This window comes from Solanum stenotomum, unplaced genomic scaffold (genome assembly GCF_019186545.1).
Source record: "Solanum stenotomum isolate F172 unplaced genomic scaffold, ASM1918654v1 scaffold34432, whole genome shotgun sequence".
Taxonomy (NCBI): Eukaryota; Viridiplantae; Streptophyta; class Magnoliopsida; order Solanales; family Solanaceae; genus Solanum; species Solanum stenotomum.
In genome coordinates this window covers 1-18,815 of record NW_026032945.1, presented here as the reverse complement: position 1 = coordinate 18,815, position 18,815 = coordinate 1, and the positions used below count along the sequence as shown (strand labels likewise).

Genomic DNA, 18,815 nt, shown 5'->3' with positions numbered 1-18,815 from the left:
ATGCTATCAATCTTTACTGAAAAAATAGACGCGCATGGGTTCAAATCCTTTTGTAAACAAGTCTAGTATCTAAGTAGAAAATGATATATAAACAAACACCTTATGTCAGAATGCCATAACCTCAAAGCAAACAGCGAATCTGCAATTTCCAATGACGATAAATATTCAACTTTTATATAAACTTAAACTCATCTTAAACGTCTGTCCAATCTACTGCCGAATTGAACATGAAAACTACTGAAAAAGATGATGGGAAAAAAGTATGATGAAAGATACAGAATCTAATATTAAATGTGCTTCCTGTTTCAGTTCTGTATATGTTTTGGTTTAATAATCTGAAGCCCACCCATGAATGGTCTCAGTGGCTCTGGAATAATAACTGAGCCATCTTCTTGCTGAAAATTCTCAAGCAAGGAAACTATCATTCGAGGAACTGCACATGCTGTAGCATTTAGTGTGTGAACGAACTGTGTCGGTGCTGCATTTTTGCCCTTTTTAGGACTTGCTGATGATGATTCGGGGCGATATCTTATTCCCAGCCGCCGGCTTTGATAATCTGTACAATTTGATGCACTTGATATCTGTTGAACAAAGAATGTAGCAGATTAGAATATTGTTAAAAGAAAATAAAGAATCAAGTTAAGGTAGAGCAGTGATTCAGTTGTTCTAGCTTTGTCGAACCGCTTCATCCAAACGATCCAATAGTTGCAGAAATTATGGACAGTGCAGCTCCACGTTAAATATGTGATAATTGTACATCTGGAAAAAAATAGACTTGGTGTCATTGCCTACCTCACCATAACGGCCCAATCCTGGCATCCACGCCTCCACATCAAATTTACGATATGCTGGTGCACCTAGATCCTCGGATGCCATGTCCAGTGTCCTGCACACAGTATGCTTTGCTTATAAGAAATGGAGAAAGAAAAACAACTGTATGTTTGTTGCACAAAACTGATCGACTAATTAACTAAACATGCATAAATTGGTCCTCGTATATATGAAATTAAGATTCGCACTTGAAATGAAATCCAAGCGATGAGAAGAGCTCTTCTTCAATTTCAATGAGTTCTTCATGGTATGAATCACTTTCATCTGGTCGGCATAGTATGAACATCTCCACCTTGCTGAACTGGTGAACTCGATAAAGTCCCCTGCAGCCAATCACTGTAATTAATTACTTGATGCAGAAAAAAAATATATGTATGACTGTGTATGTGCTCACATATATAATTTTCAGCAGATTTTCCATTTTTGATGGACACTCAGTGATGAAACTAGGAACTTAAAGCACAAACGGTCACAGAACAACTAGATATTAAAGTAAATAATACATTTAGTGGGCTCATGGAATTTATATATGAGATAATAAATTAATAAAACCTGAACTCTTCAATATTTAGCAACTTCCATACTTAAACTGTTGGATGTCATTATTACCCCCTGTACTACAATGTTTCCTCCGAAAAAACATCTTGAATGAAACTAAGTTAATGTATGCATTTCTCGCGCCATACACATTTCAGATTAAGAAAAAAGAAACCAAGAAAGTTAAATACNAATTTTCAGCAGATTTTCCATTTTTGATGGACACTCAGTGATGAAACTAAGAACTTAAAGCACAAACGGTCACAGAACAACCAGATATTAAAGTAAATAATACATTTAGTGGGCTCATGGAATTTATATATGAGATAATAAACTAATAAAAAATGAACTCTTCAATATTTAGCAACTTCCATACTTAAATTGTTGGATGTCATTATTACCCCGGGTACTACAATGTTTCCTCCGAAAAAACATCTTGAATGAAACTAAGTTAATGTGTGCATTTCTGACGGCATACACATTTCAGATTAAGAAAAAAGAAACCAAGAAAGTTGAATACGAAAAAGGAACAAATGAGGAATAAGACTAATTAATACGAAAAGTGGAGGGAAAATGCAATGTGGCTGCTGTTTTTTGCCTAATTTTAGTTCTCACGTGTCACAAAGAGAGTAAAATCACTCTTCGATGCCACTTGACATTCCAGGGGGGGTTTAAATTGGAAACATAGTAGTTTAGGGGGTAATACAACACCCCGTAGTTTAAGTATGAAAGTTGCAAAATGTGGATATGTATTATCTCTTTATAGCATATGTCATCATATATTATGTAAAGAAAGAAAGTATTTTTTTAAAAAGGAAGACAGGAAAAGAAAAGAATGACAGGAAGATAAGAAATCACAAGAAACCTAGTTGCAGCTCCTGCAGCACCAGCCTCCGTCCGGAAGCAATGCGAGAACGCCACATATTTCAATGGTAATGAAGACTCAGACAGAATGGAGTCCATATGTATTCCACCTACTGGAATTTCAGCGGTGCCAATCAGGCACTGATCACTATTTTCGATGGAGTACACCTACCAGTCATTTAGTAAAATATCACTCATCAGCTAAATCAATTTAACCAATTCATTTCAGTGAATGATATTGCTTCAGCTTCTCCTTCCCCCACCCAAAAAAAAAAAGTGAAAAAATCACAAAGCCTACCCAGAACAATGACAAACATGCCAAGAATGAAAAAGAAAAGTAAAATATACATAGTTATACATTTAACTAAAGACTAACATGTCGCAAGTAAGAGGTCCAGAATATGACTATGATTCATGTAAAGAGCTTGCTCTATAATCAATTAATAAATCTGCATATGAAGTTAAAAACCCAAACTATGGAGGAAAATAAGTCTCTAGCTTCAAATAACAATGTCAAGGTCATTAAACTCTTCTTTCAGTAAACCAGGGTTACCTTGGTAGCTCAAGACTTGGTTCAAGTAAAAACTTCGCTCACCATCAAAAATCAGTTCAAAAAAGAGAGAAGATATTATGCTCTTAAAAAAAAAATACAAGATAAACCATAAATTGGCTGTTGTGGTTATCTCTCAATCTGATTTTCAAGCAAAGTAATAACACCTATCTACAGACACAATGGCAATGTTCACAAACAGAAGTTGAAAAGGACACATCACAGATTGTGGACAAAATCATCCAAATGGCATCAACATTAATGAAAGACAAACCTGAGTGTTTGTTCCACGGGGTTGAAATCCGCATTTTTCCACCACAGATGACCGTACAATCTCAGGAGTTGTCAGAGGTGTAAAACCTCTTTTCATGGCCTCGGAAACTGCCCAGTTTACAAGACCCATCTCTAAAATAACTGCTTCATTCTTCAAGTAATAAAATTTCGACCCACTGACCTGAAAAGCAAATTTAACTTAACCATAAGCAAGCTAAATCAAGATTTCCTATAACCAACTCATCTTCTGAAAGTAAGCAGTGGTAGCAGGTCAAGTTGCCTATGTGGTATACAAACATAATCGTGTCCAACGATCTTTGGATGCAAGCACTCTGCTAAAAAACAAAGTAGTGGAAGACCAACGTTCAACCAGCAAACACAATTTACTACCAGCTTGGCATAACTGTATGAAAGCCAATGGTGGCTACAACATTAGGTTTGATAACTCGATAGCAGAAAGAGTTTGGGAAGAACATGGTCCAGTATGCAAAGGGTAACATGGTGAGGAAGAGACTGGTTTTTCTTTCAAAACAAATGGATTGTATTGATAATATATACAGCCACTAAGTTAGTTCTAGGTTACAAAACAAATGCCTTGGGTGAGAAAGAATACCTCAGCTGCAGCATCAAAATCAAACAGATCTAGCTCTTTTCCCAGCTGGATGTGGTCCTTAACAGCAAAGCTAAACTCAGCAGGCTTACCAACCTGAAATACAAGGAATGTAAATGAGGCTTGAGAAGGACCAAAACAATGTGGTCTGCACACCTGTGTATATTAAATAAGAAGTACCATTTTCCTGACTGTTGAAGAATCTTCCCCTCCTAATGGAACATCTGGATGTGTCATATTAGGTATGGATTGTGCTTCTTGCTGCAGCTCATCTGTAAGTTTTAGTAGGTCTTCTTCCAAAGTAACAAGTTCTTCCTTCAGATTTTTTCCTGATGAAAAATACAATTCACACAATGAATAAACTAGCCACCAAAAACTTCAAGGTGGACATAAAATAAGAAATGAACCTTCTTCAATGAGCTTCTGGCGTTCTGAGGGTTCTAGTTTTCCTTTCATCTTGTTTGCAACTGCATTTCTCTCTGCTCGTAACTTTTCAACCTCCTGTTATCTGTGAGTAACAATTAGCTAATATTGAGAACAACCAGTTCTACAAAAAATCATTCAACCATGTAAATGTGTTACTTCTATGAATAAATCGAAGCTCTAAGAATGCAACACAAAGCACTAAAAAACTTTGTAATAATCAAGACAATGGTAATGAGCAGAAATCCTGCTCCTTTTGTCATGTATCATTATCCTATAATGCAAAGGAGAGGGAAAGATGACAGGAGGAAGGAATCTCTACAGAGTACAGGGTCATATCTGGAATATAAATGCAATTTACAAGAAGTAGCTCTATAACACCTTTCCTAGACATGTAGCTTTACATATCACATCTATTGACTTCATTGCGTAAGATATATCAATCAATCCTCTCTTCTCGCTCCTCTTTTCTAACGTTCATTAACGGCTAATAGAAGTGTGTCCTAACACGGTCCACCTTTGATGGAGCCTCCGGGAGGCCATCTTCCGGCACATCCGCAAGGAGGGAATCACCATATTTGTGGGGTAAATGCTATGACAGAAGGAATCTCAGAGAAACCATCATATGCTTGTACAATTCCTGCTCCAGCAACAAATCCTACTCATCCTTCGACTTCAATTCGACAGGAAAGGGAAAAGGTCCAAGCTCGACACTCCGTCCATGATGGAATGCCGGTTGTGATCTTCAAAGCTTCTGAGTATTATGGAGTAATGGCTGATGAGTGTCGATACAAAATTGTGGGTAGATTTTCCAAAACCCGACCCCAAATTGACAAATCAGATCCCAATTTAAGGAGAAGATTATAATTAAGGGTTCTTCAAAAATTGGTGTTTACGACAACTACAATGTTTTCATTGACCTGACAAATGAAGAGGACTTCAAATCAGTTTGGTTTAAGTGTGTAACTGAGATTGATGAGGCACAAATGTGGTTACAAAAATGGTCTCCTGACTTCAAACCAGAAGAAGATCTACCAATAGCTCCAGCATGGGTTCTTCTACCAGGTTTGCCCTTTCACTTACATATTTGGCATTATATTAAACAATTATTGAACTCTGTTGGAACTCCTCCTACTCTGGATGCTGCCACTAATGGGCGTACTAGGCCGAGTATGGCTAAAATCAGAGTTTGGAGCCGAAAGGGCAAGAAAATTTGTCAAAAATTCCAAAAGGGCAACAAAATTGATTTTAGAACCAAAAGGGAAACTTTCTAACGATCAAATTAACGTCGTCTAAATTAGGGTGGCAGCCGCAAAGCGCAGGTTTCAATGCGCCTTACAAGGCGTAGGCCGTCAGAGCCTTGCAAGGCGCATGGCGGTTGCGCCTTGTAAGGCGCACTAAATCTGTAAGGCGCATGGCGGTTGCGCCTTGTAAGGCGCACTAAATCTGCATTTTGCGGCTACATTAAAAAAATTATTTCATTTTTTATTTCTTGAAAGGCGCATTGATAATTTTTAATAAGCCACCATGTTTTTGTTAATGTTATTTTGACCCTACCATGTTCTTTTTTCTCAAATGACACTGAAACAATTTTAGGTTGAGTGGCCCACACAATTCAATTAGAATATCAAGTTGCATTACACAATTTTAATAAGTCTTTTTTTTTATTTATTTCTATTCTTTGTCTTGTATAGTTAATTATAAAAAATTTAGCATTATTTTTATGCAAAAAAAATGGTAGTAGTATATTGCTAGAAGATAAGCTTCATACATTTGTGGTAGTTTATTTCTAGAAAATTGTAGAGTTCAATAGACCACATGAAGAAAGAAATTACTTACAGCAAAAAATTCTCACAACAACTTTTTTTATATAATTTGATATTATTGAGTATACAACATATAAGGGACATGATAGAAAATATAAGACAACACTTCTAGAGATTTTCCTTTATATTTTCTATTTGAAATCTCTAAATATTTTCTAAATATTGTTCTATAATCCATGTCGTGGGCAAAAACTGGTATGCTGGCAACTCACAAGCTTGGAAACACCTTCTGCTAGCAAGAACAGTGTTTTGGACGGCGAAAGGCGACAAGGGCCTGCCTCGAGGCGCTCGCCTTTTTGAAATGACGCGCCAATTAATACCAAAAATTAAAAATATTTAATTGCATATATAAATATCCAAAATCTCAATAGCAATAACATATACTAGCAAATAATTCAATTCAAAAACTATTACTACTAGATACTAAAAGTCTAGAACTTTAAAGACCCAATAATTCAAAAGACAATTGAGTTCACTTATTTATGGACAAATAAATACTATATTAATTACTATAAAACTAAATTAAGTAGGGAAGAAATAATTATAGAAGGATTAAATTTTTATTTTTTTTTAAATAGAGACAGCAGTCAGCAGTGACAGTGAACAAAACAGAGCATAAAAAACAGAGCAGTGAGCAGCAGTTTCAGCTCGATTCACAATCCTGGGTTCAGCAACAAGAAACTGAAGAAAAGAAGAAAAGAAGAGAACTGAAGAGAAGAAAAGAAGAAAAGAAGAAAAGAAGAGAAGAAGAGAAGAAGAAAAAGTCAAGAAGAGAACTGAAGAAGAAGAAGAGGTCGAGATTCGAGAAAAACTAAAAAGAAGAAGAAAAAAAACCAGTCATACCTGGCAGCAGACTCACGCGAAGGAGAAGAAGACGCTCGACTGGAGAAGAGGAGAAGAAGTCGCTACAGGAGACTGATGAAAGTTTGAAAAAAACCCTAATTTTGACTAATATTATCAAGTAAGACCTTATTTAAAAAAAAATTTAAAAAAGGCGCCGCCTCGCCATCACCATCGCCATATTGGCGCCTTACGTCGCCTTTCTGACTTCACCTCGCCACACTGTGAAAAGGCGTGAGGACCTCGCCTTATCGCCTTTGGCGAAAGGCGAGCGCCTTTCACAACACTGAGCAAGAGATATGAGTGAAAATGCATTCGGTGAAAAATTAACAATGGTAAATGCAGTTTATGGTGGGATAACTGGACAGAAATGGGTGCTCTTGCCAACATCTGTCCAAACTTTATGACGAGACAATGCTAAAGCAGACGTAAAGACTTCTTGAGAAATAACAGGTGGAATGTCCAGAAGCTCTATAACACATTTCCTAGTCATGTAGCTTTACATATCACATCTACTGGACTTGGAAATGATGAAATTAAAGATTATGCTATCTGGAATGATACAGAAGATGGTCACTATTCTAATAGCTCTGCTTGGAACTTGATTAGGAACCACAGACAGATCAACACTTTAGTCTCTAATCTGTGGCACAAATCAATTCCTTTCAAACACTCTTTTATCAGTTGGAGGATATTTTTTGGACATTTGCCTCTTAAGAGGAGCTTTATCAAGGTTTGGGAACATTGAAGATGTGGATTGTGTGTGTTGTTTGGTACCACAAAATGATAGTATACAACATACATTTGTCGAAGGTAAGGTTGCTGAACATGTGTGGAAAATAATGGGTGCGCCTCGGGCTATTAGACATGATACAATGCCAATTAGAGGAGTATTCAACAAATGGTGGAGCCTTAAACCAAGAAATATGGTGCACAAGCTGATTTTACAAGCAACACCCATCATGATATGTTGGGAAATATGGAAATCTTGGGCTAGTTGTAGATATGGAGAGAATGGTAAATTCTATCTATATCAAATGATCAAACAGTGCATTTGGAATATGAAAGCTGTAATTAATGAAGCCTTTCCCGACATAGCTATTGAAGAAAGCTGGGTCAATATTTGCAATAATGTGGAAAAGATTAGACCTCGTGTTAGAAGCACTGTTGTTAGCCGGAAGAAACCAATTGCTGGAAGGATAAAGCTCAATACTGATGGCAGTTTCTACAAGGATACAAACAAGGCATAGCGGGTGTGGTAAGGAATGAAAGAGGAGATTTCATCATGGCTTATTCTGTCCCGGTTCACAGTCAAAGCAATAACCAGACTGAAGCTTTAGCAGTCAAGTTTGGTGTACAATGGTGCATGCAACAGCGATTCACACTATTAGACATCGAATTGGACTCTCTCGTCATCTCCAACATGTTGATCAACAAGGATACCAACAATCTAAAGCTCAAACACATTGTGAGTGGCATCGTAAATCATCTCAGTGGTATCCAGTATGCCATTTCTCATTGCTACAGGGAAACAAATCAAACTGCAGACCTCCTTGCTAAAATGGCCTCTACAAGTGGAACTAGAACCTTATATCACTCACTTAAAGAACTTCATAGAGAAGCAAAGGGTCTACTTCAACTTGATAAATGGCGAACTCCTACTTTTAGGAGAAGATATGAAAAATGTAACTTCTTTGTTAGTTAAAGTTCTTTTTGGATATTTGGAAAGGATTGTCCATGGGCTACTTCCTTTCCTAGCAAGATTTTTGTGCAATCTTTTTTTGTAGACTTGAGGCAAGGTTCCATGTCCTCCTCTTGAGCCAAACCCCCCACACCTCAGGCCCACAACCTAAGGTGATGGCTTAAACTTAAAAAAAAAAAAAACAAGAAGTACACAGCAAAACAAATCCATTAATCAATTAACAGCCACCTGATACCTATATCCGCAATCATTTTTGCCAAAAGTATGAAACACTAACGCTGAACTTCTTTAAAGTGCAATTACAGTTGCCATGAGAGAGAAACACTAATTCTAAACTTCTTTATCATGCAATTTACACAGTTGGCGAGAGGGAGAAAAACTAATTCTGAACTTCTTTGAAACACAATTTAGACAGTTAGCAGGAGGGAGGCTGGAACTTTCCCAGACCAACCATAAGAAAACAGGAGAGAAACATAAGAGAAATGTTCATACTCCTCATAAAGGATTTTCAAACTTATATCATGACTCTGGTTATCCACATTATAGAGTCACATACAAGTGTCTTCTTCTGAATCCCATTTTCCATTAATTCCATTATAGTATGTATATATGTCCGTAAAATGTTAAATGTTCACGAAGATTATACAGTAATGCAGTAGCTACTGCTCAAGTTAACAAGTTTCACTAACAGCACAACTGAATTATGAATTTTGAAGATAAATGCAAATTATCGAAAGGTTGAGACATTATCTTCAAAAGAGTGAACAACTGAGATAGAAAATTGACCTTCTGAACACTGAGCAACTTCTCGTAGAGCTCGAGAACAATCTCCAGATTAGCATTGGAGTTCCTATTCTTAATATTAACCGCAACTGACTCCTTATTATCTCTTATCCACTTGAAATCAATTGCGGCTTTCCATTGGGGCTTCACCACTATATTCACCGCCGCAAAATTTAGTATTTTAATAAAACTAAACTAAACTAAAAAAACGTCAATATAAAATACCTTGATACTCGTCTGTAGAGGTGGCGGAGGAGGAGGAGGCAGTTTGGACGGCGGCGGCAGAAAGGGATCTAACGGCAAGAGGGAACAGCAGCCTTGGATAGTAGGGCGTTAGACGAGAGGTTAGGGTTCTGGAGAAGTAAGGAATTGCAGCAAGTTTGAGGGAGTGGAGGGTAGTTCCGGTGAAGCAGCAGTGCAGTACCATAGCTCCCGCTGCTGCTTCGTTGGTCCTGGCAAGGGGAAAGGTGTGACTGGTTTTCTTTCGCTAATTTATCAACCCTTTTTTTCTTTTCTTTTTCAAAATTATATTCTACTTATCCTACTATTTTTGAAGAAAAAATATCATAATTATTAATTTATTATTTAACTCTTTTTTAATACATGTTTTATATGGCATATCAAAATTAAAAATAGAAAAACTTTTTAAAAACTTTACAATATTTATATTTTTTAAATATATATATATTAAAAAAAAGTTTTAAAAAAATCTATCTTAATTTTATAAATTAAGAAATAATTTAAGATAAATATTTTAATAATATGAATAAATAACAAGAGATATGGAGAAGAAGGTTTTTGGAAAAGAAAAATCGAGAAATGTGTTTGTGTCAAGCAAAATTTTATGTTGAAATACTCGTTTATATTATAAAATCTAGTTAAATATTTTATGAGCAAAAAAAAAAAGAATTTTCAAATTAAAAACTAGCTTTGTGTCTCATACATTTTTATTTTTAGTTTTGTGTTTTATACATTTCTAATTAAAAAAATTGGCTTTGTGTCTCATAAATCAATATACATATCTATTATTTATCAAAATCACAATATGTATTATATTTTTAGTTTAATGGAGTAACAAATATATTCATATAGAAGAATATTGATGAATAAATTGCAAACTTATGTATCAATATACATAGCTATTGTTTATCAAAATCATAATATGTATTATATTTTTAGTTTAGTGATAAATATAAGCATGTTTTTTATTTCAAGTTTGGACCACGTCTATATTTGTCATATTTTATCATTTGGTTCTTGGTCAAAAAATTCATGTCATATAGATTTTATTGATGTCTTTTGAGTTTGTTTGTGTCATTTTTGTTATAGTTAAAATGTTTTTTGCTGTTTTTTTTAGAGAGATTTGGGAATAGCCCAACTGAAGGAAAATAGATAAAATTGAGATTTCAGAATTGGGGTATGAACTTGGAATCATGATATAAAGATTGGAATTATTCTATGAGAAACTTGTAAAGGAAACTCGTCAACTGGCAAAGAGAAAGTTTTAAAATCCTAAAATTTGAAGTTAAGTTTCACATTTGACGATTTTAAAATTGTTATTAGTGATTAATAAGCGTTCTTTTAAAAGATTGGGTTTATCACGATGAATTCATATTTCAAATTTGAGGATTGATGTAAATTTTAGTTGAATGTGATTTTTTTTTTCAAAAAAAATACAAGATTGAAGATGAACAATTGAAGTTGTCTGACGAAACTCTATCAACAATCAACTTGTACTCATGAGCTTAAAAATGACTTATGTTCTTGTATCTTGAAACCATAACTAACGGCAATAATGTTGCGAATTTTCTCTTTACCACTTTATGTTGCTTTATATAATTGGAAATATAGTATTGAATGCATTGATACAAAATACAATCGATCAGATGTCGTGAATATAGTGATGCATAACACGCATTTCATATTTTTATCTATGAGTTCAATTATCGATATATGTATCTATTATATTTTTATATTTTGCCTTAATTGGGTCATGTGTTGATATCAACAGTTAATAGTGATATATTTATTGAAATAAAGTAAAAAAAATAAAATGTGTACAGTCAAAAGTGTACATAAAATATGTCTTTACATCAATAATGATATACTCAATGAAATATAGTTAAAACGAAATGATGTATGCATCCAACAATGTACATGAATGGTATATACATGTATCACAAACTTGTTTACGATACATACACAATGCTCTACACTAAAAATCACATTCATCGATTAAAGTATAAATTCAGTGTATCTAACAAAATTATATATTTGACAATTTGGTTTGAGCAGAAAATAATATCTAATGGAATTAAGCGATCAATATAATTGAGTGAATATGTATATCAAAATTAAGTGAACAAATACGAGAAATTTGAGCAACAGAACAATAAATTTAAGCACCAGATATAGTTTTAAGCCATTAACTATAAGTCATAATTTTAAAAAGTATGGCTACTAAGGATAATTATGCTCCAAATTATAGTTGTTTGTCTTTTTTATTTTTTTTACTATTATAAAAAAAAAAAGGAAAAAACAATATTGTGAAATGGCTTGAATTTGAAATCATTAGTAATTGAGGTTAAATATATGTTTGTCCCTATTGAGTATGTTCAAATACGACGTACTTACTGTAACGGCAAATAATTTTTAACACATGTCCTACTATTCAATGGAAAAAAGATATTTGTCATTAAACGGTCTGAAATGATCCAAATATGCTCGTAAAATTTGTTAAATTGTATCGAAAAATTTTATGGTGGGAGAGGCACAAGTATGACTTGGTATGTGAGGTATTATTTTTATATTAATAAACCATACCAAATTAATGAAATTAGATTTTTTGATTTTCTTAATTTTTTTTATCTTGATTTGAAACATTTTACAATAAAATGAATTTTTTTTTATGAAATACAATGTAAATATCATACTATTTTGTACCATTATTATTTATTTAATATAACTCATTGTAAACCGTTATATAAAAAACTATCAACCATAATGCCACAAAGGGGAAATATATTATATATATTAATATTTGTATATACAAAATATTGTTTTCCTTTTTTATGCGTTAAAGCTGATAGTGTTTATATAATTATTTATAATAATAAATTGAAGTAGATATAATTGTATGGAATAGTGTGACATTTGTGTCATATTTCATAAAAATTAATNAGAAATTTGAGCAACAGAACAATAAATTTAAGCACCAGATATAGTTTTAAGCCATTAGCTATAAGTCATAATTTAAAAAAGTATGGCTACTAAGGATAATTATGCTCCAAATTATAGTTGTTTGTCTTTTTATTTTTTTTACTATTATAAAATTAAAATAAAAAGGAAAAAACAATATTGTGAAATGGCTTGAATTTGAAATCATTAGTAATTGAGGTTAAATATATGTTTGTCCCTATTGAGTATGTTCAAATACGACGTACTTACTGTAACAACAAATAATTTTTAACACATGTCCTACTATTCAATGAAAAAAAAATATTTGTCGTTAAACGGTCTGAAATGATCCAAATACGCTCGTAAAATTTGTTAAACTGTGTCGAAAAATTGTATGGTGGGAGAGGCACAAGTATGACTTGGTATGTGAGGTATTATTTTTGAATTAAAAAATATGTAGGTCCCACTTTTCCTATTTAATAGTACTATTATTGCTTCTCTCTCCTGTCTTACTTAATTTATGAATAAAAAATTATGTGGATCCTATTCGTTTTATTTGACATTGTTATTCTTTTTCCCATACATTTTACTCCACATTCGTTCACTTGTCCATTTTCTTTTCTTTGCCCCTTTTTTTTATAAAAAAAAATCTTGTATTCTTCTTTCCTCTAATATTTCAGATCAATTTTAAGGTATGAATTTTATTTAGTCAATTTTTTTTATATTATTCGTATATTTATTTTTTTCATATTTGATAATTAACAAATATATTATTTTAAAAAAATTTAAATTACATAAAAATATGAGAATAAAAAATGGTGGAGAAAATTACAAAATGAAGAATAAAACCTTCATCTACGAAATAAAAGTCTAGATAGTCAATCAACTAAACTATTAATATCTCTCATTTGGTAGATGTATTTAAGCATGATTGATTAATTTTTCACTTATCAAATTGAATTATTTCATCAATTTTTATATTAATAAACCATACCAAATTAATGAAATTAGATTTTTCGATTTTCTTAATTTTTTTTATCTTGATTTGAAACATCTTACAATAAAATGAGTTTTATTTTTATGAAATATAATGTAAACATCATACTATTTTGTACCATTATTATTTATTTAATATAACTCATTGTAAACCGTTATATAAAAAACTATCAACCATAATGCCACAAAAAGGGGAAATATATTATATATATTAATATTTGTATATACAAAATATTGTTTTCCTTTTTCATGCGTTAAAGCTGATAGTGTTTATATAATAAATTGAAGTAGATATAATTGTATGAAATAGTGTGACATTTGCGTCATATTTCATAAAAATTAATTTAATTTCAGTGTAACATGTTTCAAATAGAACTTAAAAAAAATTGAGAAAATTGAAAAACTTGATTTTATTGATTCATTGTGATTTGACAGTGAAAAAAAAACTAACCAATCAAATGTATATATACATATCAAATAAACTATTTTAATAGCTTAGTTGATTAACTATCTAAACATTCATTTCATAGTTGAAAATTCTAATTTTTATTTGCAATTTCCTCCCATATTTTTTTCTTGTATTCTCAAGTGTATATATATATTTTATTTTTTTTTATTTTTAAAAAAAAAATAATAATCAACGTGATATTTATCAAATGGAGAACATGTATAAATATAAAATGATATAAGAAAATTGGATAAATAAAATTAACCATTGAAAAAACTGATTAAGAATTAGAAAAATAAAAAGGTGAAAGGAAAAAAATGAGAAAAAGGAAGGGCGAGAAGTAAAGGTTGGAGAGAGAAATAACAATATAGAATGAGAAGGATAGGAGTGATTGGACCCATGTATTTTTTAATTCGAAAATAATGCCTCACATACCAAGTCATACTTGTGCCTCTCCCACGATGAATTTTTTCAAACTGTGTCGGGTTCATTTTCTCAACTACCATCCAACATTGCTCTAAATCAATCATTATTGTTAACAATTATTTGTTCTCACTTTCAAAAACACTAGTTGAAAATTATTGTTACTGTGTCACCACTTTACCATTATGACACTACTCACGAAAAGACACATTAGAATTTCATCAAAAAGCTATCATTTGAATGATTTCTAATATATTATTTTTTATATTCTCATTATCTCTATCATAGATAAAACGGTCATCCTTAAATAACATCCCTTTAATTATGAAAATATTGATGCAAACAATTTAAAAAATAAATAATATTTTTAAGATTGATTTCAACATCGTGACATTGTTATGAAGTTTTGACATTACTATTGATGGTTTGAGAAGGATTGAAAATGAAGTTGTGTGGATAAAAGTTCAGTGGAAGTGAAAATTCAACTCTATTTGAGATGATTTAAGGCTTAGGAATTACTTAATTTGAGCTTAAGAGGATAGATGCATATGTTAATGGTAATTGGTAAAGATTCTTGATTTTGAAGAATACGGTAGTATTATTTATCAGAATAATGACCACCCTTTTCAAAATTCAAGAGCAATTTTAGCGAGTCAAACGGTAAATTTGTCAATTCATTACTTATTTATCATTTTTAATTACCAAATAATCCATTTCAAGCACTATTTGTAGGGTTCAACAATAACAATACCTACTGAAATCTCATAAACAAAACTTGTGGAGGATAAAATATATGCAAATATTATCACTATCTCGTAAAGGTATAAAGATTGTTTTTGAAAGGTAATCGGCTCAAGTGCAGCAAATTCAAGTACAAAGAAAAAAGTGACAACGAAGAAAATATAGAAAGTAACAATAAAATAATGCGATAACCGAAGCTCACTAAATAACATACTAAGATAGATTATTGTAACTACAATAATATAACTAGTACAATGACAAACACCAACCACCCTAAGCAAGACAACACTACACTACCTACTAATAATTTGTCCTAATACGTGTCCTCTATCCTATTTAAGGTTATGTCCATGATAACTTGAACCCGGGTCATATTATTTCTTATCACCTCTCCCAAATACTTCTTCGACATACCTCAGCCTCTCCTCATACACTTATATCCAACCTCTCGCACTGAAGCGTCTACACATCTCTTCTTTATATGTCTAAATCATCTTACACTCGCTTTCCTCGATCATTTTGTCCACCACAAACGCTACTCCCATCTTATTACGACTATCTTTTTTCTAATCTTATCATTCCTAGTATAACCATACATCCACCTTATTATCTTCGTCTATACAACATACATCTTATAGACATGTAATTTTGGACAAATCAACACTATTTGTAGGATTCACTGAATCACTAATTAAACATTTAAATTTGAATAAATTTCAAGATACATTATACACGTAATGTAACATTCAAGTGATATCGCCCAAATATGTAATCGTTGTTGACGTGCAAAACAAATCATCTGCTATATTTTAATTATCTTTCGCCATTTCAAATTATTTTAAATTTTAAATTTGTATATACATGCATAATCGTGTCAGGATTATCTTTTTAATCTCATGTGAATGTCACATATCAAGACTAATTGAATGAATTATATGTTTAGGAGTAGGGGTGTTCACGGGTCGATTTGAATTGGTTAATAGTGAAAATTAAAACCAAATCAATTTAATCGGTTTTAAAACTATCCAAATCAAATATAATTCTCTATATATTTGTTATCGGTTTCGGTTTGATTTTATTCGGTTATTAATCATAGACAAAAATAAAAGAAACAATTAAGTCAAAACGTAAAAAAGTGACAATAATTCATTCAAAACGAAAAATAGTTAGAAAGACTGACATTACATAACTTCTTATCATTAAATTTACTATGAATAAAGCTTCAAAATTCATTATTTTGACCTAGATTGAAGATATAGTGACATTTTCAATCTTACAAATAAAGTATCATAGACACTCATATACATGAAACCAATAAGATAGATGTTCTCACCTTAGATATTTTTACTTTCATAAGTAAATTATAAAGAAATTTTGATAAAACCATATATAACATCTTCAAAGTTGATCATAAAAATAATAAATTATGTATGTATAATAATAAAATATATGTATATAACTTGTCGGTTCAGTTCAGTTATTCCTTAGAATTTTTTCGAATAAAATCATAACCAAGCCAAATACTATCGATTTTCAAAAATCTAAAATCAAATCAAACCAAACCCAACCCAAATAAAATCAATTTATTTTATCAATTTGGTTCAATTTTTTGGTTTGGATCGATATTTATCCAAACCGTAAACACCCTATGTAGAAGTATACAATAAATGAATGAATCCATCATCCATTCAAATACTCTTTAGAGCAACTTTCACATATAGCAAACATAAAAATCTTATTTGTATGTTATAGTTATAGTTTGCATAATTGCGCTTTGTAGCAAATTTTATGTTTGTTATGGAGCTTTTGATTTGTATAATTCGCTACAAACATCCAATTTTAGTCAAATTGTTCAGTTTTGTATAAATGAATTTATACATTGTAATGTGTATAATAAGATCTGTATTTGTATAATTATAAGTGTATAGATGAAAATATGTGTATTTGTATTTGTATATACAGTTTTCTCTCGCTTTGTACAAACACAAACGCATTTTATACATTTATATTGAAATGTATAAAATGGCTAATTGTATACCGAAAATGACTAATTATATATCAAATCAGATGACAAAAAAGGGGATGTTTGCTGCGAATTACAATTAAAATAAACTATGACTATAATATTTAATTTGAATTAATAATTTGCTATTTCATATAATTTTTTCTACTCTTTATGAGTGAAATTTTCTTCATAGTGCATGATTATTAATTCAGGTCAAATTAGCTATAGTTACCTAGATTTATTATGTAATATTCAAGACAAACTAAATTATTATTATTAATCATAAAAATAAGGAAAAATAACTAGAATACACAACCTTAGTTAATATATTCATAATAACTCTCTACTATTTTAAAAAATTTTCAAAAATCCCTATTTTCCCAAAAACTAAACTACAGTAGATACATTATTATTAAAAATTCCAAACCATTAGTTATCATCCCTAAATTTACTCTCCTCTAATTTCTCCCACTTTACTGTTCACGAACACTTCCCTTCCAAAAGATTCTCCTCCATCTTCTCAACAGATTCATATTCCAAGTTTGAATTTCAAACTATTTCGCACTCCATTCAACTAATTTCAGAATTTGAAATAGGTAGTCTCTTCATCTTCAACTTTTTTCTTTAGTTTTTTTTAATTGTCTAATAATTCATGGATCATCCGTCTTTTAGTTTGGGGATTACCCAAATAGTCAAAAACTAAAAAGGAGGCACATGCAAAAACGCCCAAGAAAAGTGGTAGAAAGGTTGCCCTTGCCATATCCAGATCTGCACTACCAACGGTATGTATTTTAATTTTTTTTTATTTTTTTTTGTAATTTTCTGTATTAACATGTAATGAGTTTTGTGTAATAGTAGATACATTATTGTTAATTAAAAATTATTATGTATATTGATTAAATTCTTCATTTGTTACACAAAATCCTAATTTTTGATATATTTGTTTATTTATTACGACTAATGTATCAAAAAGTTAAAATTCAAATAATGAGATAGAACTGTTGATAGTTATTATTAATTTATCAAATGGTTGTTTTGTGTGTCATTTATTCATTTTACCAGAAAAGGCATTATTGTTCATTTTTTTGTTTTCAAAAGTGTATGAAAGTTTAAAGTTCAAATTAGAGGATTACATGTATGTTGCAGAACAACATAATATTTCATAATTTGGCTATTGTTTCTATTAAGTATCAAGTTGACTAATTCATAATCCGTAGTTAGTATTATGTATCAAGTATAATTTTACATTTTTATGTATCATCTGAAAGCTTATTGTTTCTATAAAGTATCAAGCTAACTAATTCATAATTTGTAGTTAGTATTATGTATCAAGTACAATTTTACATTCTTATGTATCATCTGAAAGCTTATTATTTCTATTAAGTATCAAGTTGACTAATTCATAATCTGTAGTTAGAATTATGTTTCAAGTACAATTTTACCTTCCTGTGTATCATCTGAAAGCTTATTGTTTCTATTAAGTATCAACATCATATTTATAAATAGTAGTTAGAATTACGTATCAAGTACACTTTTACATTCTTATGTATCATCTGTAAGCTTATTGTTTCCAGGGCGCCCTTGTTTCTATTAAGTATCAATATCATTATGATCTTCTTTTTTTAGTGATTGCGGAATGTTCGTAGTTGCATTTGCTGAATTCTTGAGTGACGAAATCAACATGCCATATGATAGCTTTCGAAGTGATTATCTTCGCAAAAAATATGCAACGCTGTTATGAAGTATGGTCTCGACAAAGCCAATGCTGGATATGTTAGCGACAATG

General features: G+C 31.4%; 1 protein-coding gene across 2 annotated transcripts; it reads right to left on the bottom strand.

The window, feature by feature from the left end:
* Window positions 1-152: 152 nt before the first annotated feature.
* On the bottom strand, window positions 153-9,745 carry LOC125852377 (serine--tRNA ligase, chloroplastic/mitochondrial-like). 2 transcript variants are annotated; one of them, XM_049532117.1, is made up of 10 exons: window positions 9,465-9,745; window positions 9,243-9,391; window positions 4,073-4,166; window positions 3,846-3,994; window positions 3,669-3,761; window positions 3,057-3,236; window positions 2,234-2,400; window positions 1,020-1,154; window positions 793-886; window positions 153-581 (listed from the first exon to the last, which is right to left on the bottom strand). In XM_049532117.1, exons 1-10 carry the CDS (start codon window positions 9,664-9,666, stop codon window positions 306-308), a joined length of 1,539 nt encoding a protein of 512 aa, XP_049388074.1. In that variant the 5' UTR covers window positions 9,667-9,745; the 3' UTR covers window positions 153-305. The 2 variants fall into 2 exon arrangements, with proteins under 2 accessions (XP_049388074.1, XP_049388075.1); XM_049532118.1 differs by lacking the exon at window positions 9,465-9,745 and having other exon boundaries at window positions 4,073-4,173; window positions 9,243-9,393.
* Between the last annotated feature and the right edge of the window lie 9,070 nt (window positions 9,746-18,815).